This window comes from Mustelus asterias, chromosome 25 (assembly GCF_964213995.1).
Source record: "Mustelus asterias chromosome 25, sMusAst1.hap1.1, whole genome shotgun sequence".
In the NCBI taxonomy this organism is placed as follows: domain Eukaryota; kingdom Metazoa; phylum Chordata; class Chondrichthyes; order Carcharhiniformes; family Triakidae; genus Mustelus; species Mustelus asterias.
In genome coordinates, this window is record NC_135825.1 from 11,943,796 (window position 1) to 11,955,998 (window position 12,203).

General features: G+C 44.5%; 1 protein-coding gene across 1 annotated transcript in view; it reads right to left on the bottom strand.

Moving 5' to 3' along the window:
* LOC144511705 (Fc receptor-like protein 5) overlaps positions 1-9,497 on the bottom strand; it is a 67,106-nt gene extending 57,609 nt beyond the window's left edge. Inside the window, exon 1 of the mRNA XM_078241931.1 lies at positions 9,410-9,497. Within this exon, the coding sequence (XP_078098057.1) occupies positions 9,410-9,446 (37 nt within the window). The 5' untranslated portion in view covers positions 9,447-9,497. The remainder of the gene's footprint in view (positions 1-9,409) is intronic.
* Positions 9,498-12,203: the final 2,706 nt, after the last annotated feature.

A 12,203-nucleotide genomic window follows, 5' to 3' on the forward strand; every position in this document is an offset into this window, starting at 1 on the left:
GTTTGAAAGCAGGTTCTGTTGGGGCTGATGCAGATTTCATGGGGAGATCGGGTGCCAAATTGCAATGAAATCATTGCAAATTGCAATCATTAAGGAAGAAATAGCAGGACACCTGGAAAAGAATGGTTCAATCAAGCAGACGCAGCATGGATTCATGAAGGGAAAGTCATGTTTGACTAATTTACTGTAATTTTTTGGGGATATAATGAGTGCGGTTGACAGAGGGGAACCGCTGGATGTGGTGTATTTAGATTTCCAGAAGGCATTCGATAAGGTGCCTCACACAAGGTTGCTGCATAAGATAAAGGTACACAGAGTTGGGGGTAAAGTGTTAGCATGGATTGGGAATTGGCTATCCAACAGAAAGCAGAGAGTCGGAATAACTGGGTGCTTTTCCGGTTGGCAATCAGTGATTAGTGACGTGCCACAGGGATCGGTGCTGGGACCTCAACTATTTACCATATACTTAGACGATCTGGAGGAGGGGATCGAGTGTAGGGTAACAAAGTTTGCGGATGACACAAAGATGAGTGGGAAAGCAAATTGCGTGGAGGACACAGAGAGACTGCAGAGAGATTTGGATAGGCTAAGTGAGTGGGCAAGGATCTGGCAGATGGAGTATGACGTTGATAAGTGTGAGGTTATCCACGTTGGAAGGAATAATAGTAAAATGGACTATTACTTAAACGGTGAAAAATTACAACATGCTACTGTGCAGAGGGACCTGGGGGTCCTTGTGCATGAATCACAAAAACTCAGTTTGCAGGTGCAGCAGGTAATCAAGAAGGCAAATGGAATGTTGGCCTTTATCGCGAAGGGGATGGAGTATAAAAGCAGGGAGGTCATGCTGCAACTGTACAGGGTACTGGTGAGGCCGCACCTAGAGAACTGTGTACAATTTTGGTCCCCTTATTTAAGAAAGGATATATTAGCTTTGGAGGGGGTACAGAGAAGGTTCACCAGGTTGATTCCGGAGATGAGGGGGTTAGCTTATGAGGAGAGATTGAGTAGACTGGGCCTGTACTCATTGGAGTTTAGAAGGTTGAGGGGAGATCTTACAGAGACATATAAGATAATGAAGTGGCTAGACAGGGTAGAAGCAGCGAGGTTATTTCCACTTACAATGGAAACAAGAACTAGGGGGCATAGCCTCAAAATACGGGGGAGTCAGTTTAGAAGAGAGTTGAGGAGGAACTTCTTCTCCCAGAGGGCAGTGAATCTTTGGAATTCTCTGCCCAATGAAGCAGTAGAGGCTACCTCATTAAATGTGTTTAAGTCACAGATAGATAGATTTTTAACCATTAAGGGAATTAAGGGTTATGGGGAGCGGGCGGGTAAATGGAACTGAACCCACTATCAGATCAGCCATGATCTTATTGAATGGCGGAGCAGGCTTGAGGGGCTAGATCATAGAAATCATAGAAACCCTACAGTGCAGAAGGAGGCCATTCGGCCCATCGAGTCTGCACCGACCACAATCCCACCCAGGCCCCACCCACTAATCCCTTTTTTTTTTAACCCGCTAATCCCTCTAACCTACGCATCCCAGGACTCTAAGGGGCAATTTTTAACCTGGCCAATCAACCTAACCCGCACATCTTTGGACTGTGGGAGGAAACCGGAGCACCCGGAGGAAACCCACGCAGACACGAGGAGAATGTGCAAACTCCACACATACCGTGACCCGAGCCGGGAATCGAACCCGGGACCCTGGAGCTATGAAGCAGCAGTGCTAACCACTGTGCTACCGTGCCGCCATGGCCTATTCCTGCTCCTATTTCTTATGTTCTTATGAATGAGGTGGTGAATGGTTCCGCAGCAAGTGGGAGTTGGGCAGGTAACCATCACGACACTTTCTGCCCTCCCGGGTGGGTGTAAACCTCCCCATGGTGGTATTGTGAAGAGGAGCAGGTGAATTCTCCAGTGTGTCTTCACCAATATTTATCCTGCTGAAAAAAGAGATTATTCAGTCATTATTATGTTGCTGTTTGAAGGAAAAGATGTTTTTTTTCTCTCCATTACAACAACGACGCTATGGAAATGCAATTCTTTCTTTCAAACAGAACAACAACTTAATTCAGAGAGTCTTCTCCAATTCAATCAGCGAAATGTACACAGTCGAGTGAATTTTCAACCTCTTGTCCTTGTTCTCTGCGGCCTGTTCTGAAGGAGGATTTGCAAAGGGAAGGTTCAGGCAACCAAGAACATAGAAAGGCAGAGAGCTGAGAAGATTCAGAAACTTGGAGACTGATCACTGAGCAGAACCTGGAGGGGAATAAACACAGAATCATTCCCAGTGTCATGTGGTGGTCAGGATAAGAATAGTGAGAAAACAAAAGAAATAAGTTTTCAGGCAAGATATGAAAAGTGTCCAAGTTCCTGACGTATTGGTCCGAGGTATGGAAATAGCGCAGCCTGAGGAATGTGTGGACTTGACCTGAAGAGATATTAGACCAATGGTCTTTGTGGCTGGGTGGCCAATGGCAACAGCAGCAACAGGAATTGTTCAGAGCTACAATGAAGCATGCTGGGAATTTTGGCCAAGCTGAGTTGAACTTGACCAAGAGAAGGTTGAAGCAAGTTGTGACCTGTCCAGTGAGATGTGACCTGACACTTCCTGTGTTGATCAAATAAGGATGGTGGTTTGGACGGGTGCAAGACAGACCAGAGTCGCTGATAACTGCCTTATAACATATATGATGAGGCAATGTGACTTACATACAACTTGGTATAGACATTTGGGAGTTGTTTATGAGTAACATCATTGGCTTTCATTGAACACTGTGATTAGTTCCCAGTGGTCTAATTGGTTACATGCCAGAGTGCTTTCTGGAAGGATGTGTCAAGTTTAAGATAAAAAGAGGAACATTGAGTCTTTTCCTTCGTGGAAACTCGAGAATCACATTCACGATGTGGACCCTGAAGGTCAGCTTCAGAGAAGGACAACGAAGTTCAGAAGAACAAAGAACCTCGAGGAAGATCCATACCCAAGGACGGACCTGGCCAGTTCATTCAAGTGGGTAGTATTTGTTTCCAGTCAAAGCTTGAAGTCCAATGAGTTAAAGTTAAGTTTGAAGTAAAATGAATTGAATTGACAAAGTTAAAGTACTTGTTGCAACTAATGTATATTTATGTTGAGTATTTATACCTGAAATGTTAAATAAAGAAGGAGTTTGTTTAAGTGAAACCGTAGTCAATCTGTCTTTTGTTAGTCACACAGGGTAAAATATCTTAAAGTAGATAAAAGTTTATTTATTACTCACAAGTAGGCTTACGTTAACACTACAATGAAGTTACTGTGATTTTCATGTTGGCATTAAGCGAGCAGAGCTGGTGATAACCACTGTTGCTGCGGCAAGGCCAACCCAGGCTGGAGGCCACACCAGAACAATGGTGGGGGAGGGGCGGGGAGTGGGGGGCGCGATAGTCAGGGTCAACACTCTGCCACTGGAGGGTCCAGTCAGAGAAGTGGAGGAGATTGCTTCCCTTTATCAACAACTATGGGATTCGAATCGGAGACCATGACTGCGCCCAGCCTCTCCTGTGTGGGTGTGTGATGCCAAGTGGGATGGTGCAGGGAGACCCCTGGTGGAAGCTGGGGTGGGAGGCCACCCTATCAAATGCCTTTGAGAAACAGGGAGTTCCTGCACTCCCTTAAACACATCCAGAGATATTGGTTTTTCCTGGTGGAAGCAAGGGACAATTACTTTGAGTGGGTTTACAGGACATTTCCAAGAAAGATTTGAAATGGAATCGATTGAATTTAATTTGGGGATGCAGTTTATTATCACCCGGCTATTTTAGTACGTCTTCCCCGAATGGCAGAGCACATTTTGGGTTCCAATTCTATTAGCAGATGTAATCTGTCTTTTGACCTGTCGCATTGTTGTATCTGGTCGATGGCTGATGTGAATGAAAAGCCAATACAGATATCCACAGGGACTTATGCAGACAGGGTTTGTAGAGTTGGGGAATTTTGGTTTAAACCTGCCGATATGTCTGATGATGGAACAAAACAAGAGATAATTGCTGAACATGCAGCTGCATTTGCGATGTGTAAGCGTGACTGTGGTCGAATGAGAGGAGAAATAATCGTGGAGGGCTCTGAGCCAAAACCTCAAAGGCAGTGCGGCTTCCCTTAAACAAGCTGGAGGTGAGATTACAAAAGTAATCACGAGTCTGCTACAACAGGGAGCTTTCCGACCTGTAGCTTCCACAAACAATTCACCAATTTGGCCAGCGAATGCAACGGAGCAGATTGGAGGAGGTGCATGTGAAGCGCTGCTTCACCGGAAAGGGGTGTTTAGGACCTGGGACAGTGAGCGGGGAGGAGGTAAAGGGGCAGGTGTTGCACCTTCTATGATTGCATGGCATGTTGCCGTGGGCAGCGGTGTTGGGTGGGATGGAGGAGTGGACCAGGGAGTCGCCGGAGTGAGTGGTCCCTGCGGAATGCTGAGGGGGGGCGGGGGTGGTGTGAGGGGAAGATGTGTTGGGTAGTGGCACCATGCTGGAAATGGCGGAGGATGGTCCTTTGAATGCGGAGCCTGGTGGGGTGAAAAGTGAGGACGAGGGGGACCCTATCCTGGTTCTGGGAGGGAGGGGAGGGGGTGAGAGCAGTGGCCCGGGGGATGGGCTGGACATGGTTGAGAGCCCTGTCAACCACAGTGGATGGAAAAACACGATTGAGGAAGAAGGAAGACAAATTGGCAGCGCTATTTTGGGAAGTGGCATCATCTGAACAGATGTGGCAGAGGTGAAGGAACTGAGAGAATGGGATGGAGTCCTTACAGGATGTGGGGTGTGAAGAGCTGTAGTCAACATAGAACATAGAACATTACAGCGCAGTACAGGCCCTTCGGCCCTCGATGTTGCGCCAACCAGTGGAACCAATCTAAAGCCCCTCTAATCTACACTATTCCAATATCATCCATATGTTTATCCAATAACCATTTAAATGCTCTTAATGTTGACGAGTCCACTGCTGCAGGCAGGGCATTCCACGCCCTTACTACTCTCTGAGTAAAGAACCTACCTCTAACATCTGTCCTGTATCTCTCACCCCTCAATTTAAAGCTATGTCCCCTCGTGCTAGCTAACACCATCTGAGGAAAAAAGCTCTCACTATCCACTCTATCTAATCCTCTGATCATCTTGTATGCCTCTATTAAGTCACCTCTTAACCTTCTTCTCTCTAACGAAAACAACCTCAAGCCCCTCAGCCTTTCCTCATACGATTTTCCCACCATACCAGGAAACATACCTAGTAAATCTCCTCTGCACACTTTCCAACACTTCCACATCTTTCCTATAATACAGCGACACTTCCACATCTTTCCTATATAATTCAACATAGTCTCTCAGTTCCTTTGCCCCATACTCCCATTCAGTTGTTACGATCAGTCCAATCTGCATAGCACATTGGACTTTAATGCTTCAGGGTCAAGATATTACAACCAAATGGCCTAAATTGCCCAGTTTCTTAGCTGACAATCTAAATTACAGCGGTGAGCCTCATGAGTGTCAAATAGTGACAACAACTGATCCCAAGGAACCATTTCTGCCAAAACAAAAGGGGGGAGGATCCGTGAAGCCTGCTTGATCTGGTATATATCTGACATACCTGTGCAGAGGACAGACACAAAATGGCCTTTAAATATTCTTGTTTCTGGATCCTCTATTGTGGAGGAATGACAGGATGTGGGATCTATGTCGAGGTTGACCAAGGAATAGCTCTTGTTGAGTAGGCTGTAAAACTATCAAGTGGGATGAGTGCTCAAGCAACTGAGTTGACTGCTGTGGTTTCTGTGGTTAGTCACCCTGATAAGTTTCCACGCCAAGCTGATATATATACATTCTGACAGCATGTATGTCTGCAATTGAGGAACTGACTTCCTGCCATTGTGGGAAGTGAGAGGTTTGGTTTCAGCAGATGGGAAACCTCAACCATCAGCACCTTTGCTGAAATATATTTTTCATATTGCCCAAGGGACCATTAGGGCACATCACAGAACCTCTCCCATTGGGAATTCTTGAGCAGATGAATTGGCAAAACAAGGTGCTCGAAAAGGGAGAATCATGGCAGCCTCCAGTGGGTGAACAGATAGTTAAAGTAAAAAGTTTATTTATTTATTAGTCACAAGCAAGGCTTGCATTAACACAGCAATGAAGGTACTGTGAAATTCCCCCAGTTGCCAAGCTCCGGCGCCTGTTTGGGTCAATGCACCTAACCCGCACGTCTTTCAGACTGTGGGAGGAAACCGGAGCACTCGGAGGAAGCCCACGCTGACATGGGGAGAACATGCAAGCTCCACACAGACAGTGACACAAGCTGGGAATCGAACTCGGGTCCCTGGCACTGTTCGGCAGCAGTGCGAACCACTGAGCCACCGTGCCGCCCACGATTGATAGATGCTGTTACTGTTTGTCAGGTGAGTATGGAGGCCAGAATTCTCCCATCTCACCCACCACTGGAATTTTAGCGGGCAGGTTGTGGACAATGTGAAACCCCATTGACAGACAGGCGGGAATTACTGGCTTTTAGACAAGCATGGCCAGAGAATTCTGCCTGGAAGATCTTAAACAGGTTCAGTATCGTGATGATGATTCAGAATAGCTGCAGGATGGGGCACGCCCTGCTTCTTATGACAAATGAAAAGATAAGTTTCAACTACAGGATGGGTTTATTCTTAAGAATGGATTGTATGTGGTACCAACTCAAGATCATAATCAAATCATTTACCAATATCATGATGTTCAGGGTCATCAGGGAGCAGAAACAACTGCTGATTGAATTAAAGGGATGCTGGTGGCCTAATGTGACTAAAGACATAAAGCATTATGTAAATAATTATTGAGCATGTCTGCAAAATAACCCTGATAGGTGCAGAAGTAAAGGAGAATTGAGGCTTACTACTTGTGACTAATAAATAAAACTTCATGATATATTCTAGTGAAGAGGCTTTACGTGGTTTTATAACAGATGTGAATTTAAATTGTAGAGTAGAAATTAAAAGTCTTGACACAAATATGACAAGGGTAACTCATAAGGCTGGGGGAGAATATTGTGTTACCTCCTCACTGAAGGAATGTCAATCTAGTACATTAATATGTAATATGACCAATACTGCTTTTTGCTTTAAACCTCAAATACCAGCTGGAATAGGCTGTATGGAATTCATTGATATATATAAGAGAGAGGATGTTTCTTTTAATGTTCCAGATGATCTTAAAAGGATGTTGGGCAACTATTTTGAAAAATATGACACTACGATTGAACTTTTACCAGAGAATCTGACAGAAATTAAGAAACAGTTTGCTAATATCCGTCCAACTTTTAGTAAAGTGGTTCAAAGGACAAAAGAGATTAAAAGGGACCGATCAAAAGAACTAACTGGTGGAACAATTTATAGGACTGGCGTATAAATCTGCAGATTCATCCATGGATTTGTCTGTTGTCTCATGTTGCAATGTTAATAACATTGTGTACTTTAATTTATTTAATATTATTTATGATTCAGTTTGTCAAATGGAATAGAGAGAAAACCCAACAGTTGAACATGGAATTGATGTTACGTGGGCAAGAATTTAGTTAATTGCAAGGATACAATAATGATAATATGTTAATTGTTTAAGACTAACCTGTGGGAAGGAAATTGGTCATAGTTTGTGATCCAATTTGCTTCACATTCCAGGATCAAGAGGAGGGATTGTAGCCGGTTGGCCAACAGCAACAACAATGAGAATTGTTAAGAGCTACAATCAAGCATACTGGGAATTTTGGACAAGTTGTGTTGAAACACCGATAAAGGTCAGAGAAGGCTGAAGCAAGTCGTGACCTGTCCAGTGAGACATCAACTGACACTTGGTGTGTCATTTGGGAGCTGTTTGTGCGTAACTCCATCAAACGCTGTGATTAGTTCCCAATGATAGTCATGGTTGAGTTCCAGAGAACATTCTGGGGGGTGTGCAAAGTTTAAAATAAAAAGAGGAACTTTGAGTCATTTCCTTTGGGAAACTCGAGAAGATGTGACTGAAAGTTTATCAATGCTAGTGAGGAAATGGATCTACTGTAAATGGTGGAGAGTTGATAGTGTTGATCAAAAACTCCATTGCAGTGTAGTATGAGGTAATGTTAAAATGGGCAGGAGGGAAAAGTGAAATCCAGTTCAATAAAGTTAATGAATTGAAAGAAAAAGAGTGGGAACATGAATATGAACCAATTGTCTACTATAGAGGAACATTGTCTCTGACAGAATCTCATGAAATCATTATCATCAACTGTACGTGAAACAACAGAAACAGTTGCAAACGAGAGCCATGTTCTGTTTGCAGGATTATTATCACTGCAGTTTTCAGTGTGTATTGCACAACAGATAGTCGGAATTTTACCGTCCCGCCCGCCACGGGAATCGGAGTGGGCGACGGGCAGACAGTGAGAAGCTCCATTCACCTCGGGTGGGATTTTATAATTTCGGGACAAGTGAGAATGTGAAACCTCCCACCACAATTTCAAACAATTACCAATTAAAGGCAGCTTCCATTTTTAAAATGTGGCTTGCCTAGATTTAAAAAAATTAAATTATCCTTAATTTCCCATCCACAATTAATCATGCAGTTTACTTTATTTGGTGAATGTATGCATGTTGTGCTAATGCATTCACGAGGAGATACAATACATCATAAATATTATTCATTTATATTTGCTCAGTATTTTGTGCCATTAGACTTGGGAGACTTCCCAAATCTGGAGATACATGAGGCAGACAAAGCAAATGTGTGTGTCTGTTTCCAATAGCTTGTCCTTCCTGAACCTGGTCACAAGCCTGAAGTCAGAGACTATAGCATGAGGGACATCACTCCACATCAAGACATTGCTGTCTGAGTATCTCTTACTGTCTGCCTTCAGCTTGTTGGTGCAATTTGCCACCTGCTTGGCCTTGTTAGAACCCACATTCCATTCCCATCAATAGCAGAAGCAGGACTCGAACCTGGAGCATCAGGCTCAGATACAGAGACTCTACCCACTGCAACACAAAACCGCCATTTGTGCCTTTACACATCTCCAAATATTTAAACATCTAGAACAAAGAACAAAGAACAATACAGCACAGGAACAGGCCCTTCGGCCCTCCAAGCCCGTGCCGCTCCCTGGTCCAAACTAGACCATTCTTTTGTATCCCTCCATTCCCACTCCGTTCATATGGCTATCTAGATAAGTCTTGAACGTTCCCAGTGTGTCCGCCTCCACCACCTTGCCTGGCAGCGCATTCCAGGCCCCCACCACCCTCTGTGTAAAATATGTCCTTCTGATATCTGTGTTAAACCTCCCCCCCTTCTCTGCCGTATAACCTGTGGACTAGAGTTAAACTAACACTGATTATCTGACTATCCAGCTCTGGCTGTTACTCACCAGGCAGAGAGCAAATGAGGAGAATCAAAATCCACATCGTTGCGTTGGAGATCAGATCAGTGCTTGTCGTCAGTCACCCAGCTCCTGTGTCTCACGCTGAAATAAGTTTTGAATATAAGTTGTAGAAGGAATTTAAAAGGGGAAGAAGACAACAGGAAGTTATGTCATGAAAGCTCAGTAATCCAGATGATGAAATCTGGCCCGTAAGATCTTGAACTTCTGTTAGTGTGAGATGGAGAGGGCTGGGAGGAGGCTCAAATGGAGCATAAGACCAGCATCGTGTAGGTGGGCTGAGTGGCATTTGCCTGCTGTAAATTCTCAGCAAATTCTGTATCATCCAGCTTTGGAAATGTCCAATTATTCATGTTGATATTTATTATCCTTACCAGGTTATCATGCGGAGTCTTGTCTCTGCGATGACATAGAATGCCTATTGAGCCTGAAAAATGACAATATAACTTCTGGCTTGGTTACAGATTCCGGAATTTTCCAGCTGTTCACGTCCTGCCACCGCTGTCAGAGAGGATGGAGAATTTGGCGCTCAGACAAATCTCCATTCACTGCAGCAGGACAGAAGAATCCCGGCTGCAAGCGAGGTTGAAGAATCTGTCCCAGAGACTCTTCCCACTGTAACACAAAACCTCTTTCTGTGCCTTTATAATATTTAAACGTCTGTGCCGTATAAGCTATAGACTAGAGTTAAACTAAGACTGATTATCTGACTATCCAGCTCTGGCTATTACTCACCTTAAGAAGTTTAACAACGCCAGGTTAAAGTCCAACAGGTTTATTTGGTAGCAAATGCCACCAGTTTTCGGAGCGCTGCCCCTTCATCAGGAAGGGGCAGCGCTCCGAATGCGAGTGGCATTTGCTACCAAATAAACCTGTTGGACTTTAACCTGGTGTTGTTAAACTTCTTACTGTGTTTACCCCAGTCCAACGCCAGCATCTCCACATCGTTACTCACCGGGCAGAGAGCAAATGAGGAGAATCAAAATCCACATTGTTCTGTTGGGGATCAGATCAGTGTTTGTCGTCAGTCACCAAGCTCCTGTGTCTCACAGTAAAATAAGTGTTAAATATAAATTGTATCAGAAATTTAAATGAGGAAGAAAATAGCAGGAAGTCGGGTCGTGAAACCACAAACAGCCTCTTCACAAAATCTGGCTCCTCAGAACCTGAAGTTTTGTCAGTTATATTTAGCAGAAGAATGAAAGTAATTATTGTTGAAAGAATGTAAAATTGTGGAAACAAGGTGTTTGAAAGTCAGAGCCTATGGATAATATTGGCCCAAGCGAAGCTTTATAATTAATTGTGAGGGGAGTTAGAACATGCCCTCCTCCATTGTTATTAACATCCCATCAACTCCTCAGTGAAACAAATATTTTTTTCCTGATGTGAGTTATTTCACTAATGGAACCTGTGCTTAACGCTCCCTCCTCCACTCACATTGTCTGTATCTTTAAGAACTGGTTGGCTGTAGAGATTTGCATTCTAATCAGTGTTCTGTAACTTGATTTTGTGTCTCTGTGCCCTGTTTGAGAGCAAATTTCCACTCCATCTGACGAAGGAGCAGTGCTCCGAAAGCTAATGGTATTTGCTACCAAATAAACCTGTTGGACTTTAACCTGGTGTTGTTAAAACTGTTACTGTGCCAAGCTGTGCCAGGGGGCAGTACTGGGATGGACCCCAGTGAGAACCTCATGGGGGGGAGGCGGAGGTTTTTTCATCTGGTCATAGTGCCGTTTAAACATGGCACCCCGAGCTCAGTGCAACTGGGCGTTGCTGACGGGTTGAGTGCCGCCCCCCCACCCCTCCCTGCCCCACCGACAGGACAGCATGAAACACGCCCACCTGTTTCTTTTTTGATAAGATCCAGACATTTCTCACTGGAACCAAGAATCGGCCAAATTCTGGTGAAATCAGCCCCCCAGTGTCTCTCTCAGTGAGTTTGGGGTTTTCCAGTTGTGTTAATCGCAGAGCTCCAGAGTAATTATAAAAAAACAGCATTTACCATTCCTGAATAAAAGTCACCCTTCCTGCTCACAGGTCGGATAAATTAATTCTCTTTACAAAATATCTCAACCAGTATTTTACTGTGAAAGTTCCTGTCTTCAGAGAAAGACACTCTGCCTTCAGAGGAAATAAAGTTTCACTCTGAATACTTGTTCAAAGTGGTGCAGGACAGAGGGAGAGATTCTCAGCAGGAGTACTGAGGGTGAGTAAAGTGCTGTGATTTATTTATTTATTTAATCCGTTTTTTTCGCAGGCTTTTTTCAAGGGTTTAAACTCTGAGGAAGTGGGAGTAGGCTGCAGGGGATTCTGGGAGATTGTGTTTTTTAGTATAAAAGTCACTCTATACGGCGGTCAGCGTCTGGAGCGGGCAGTAGAGTGAGTGGGAAGCAGAGTGAAAGCTGTCAGGGCTTTGGCCCACAGGGCTTGGGCGGTAAGGGCGAGGCAGGGTAAGTTATTTTTATCCAGACCTTTCCAGGATAAGGGTAACTATGAATGATAGGCCAGTTCGGTGCTTCCGGTGTGGGATGTGGGAGTTCCTGGAAACACCTAGCCTCCCGGCGGTTCACATTTGCGCCAGGTGCGTGGAACTGCAGCTCCTGAGGGACCGCATCACGGAACTGGAGCTGCAGATTGCTGACCTTGGTCTAGTCAGAGAGAATGAGAGAATAATTGACATGAGTTATAGGGAACTAGTTACACCGGGGCATCGGGAGGAAGACACATGGGTCACAGTTAGGAGGAGTAAAGGTCAGAAGGGTAACGTACCAGAGAGTACTCC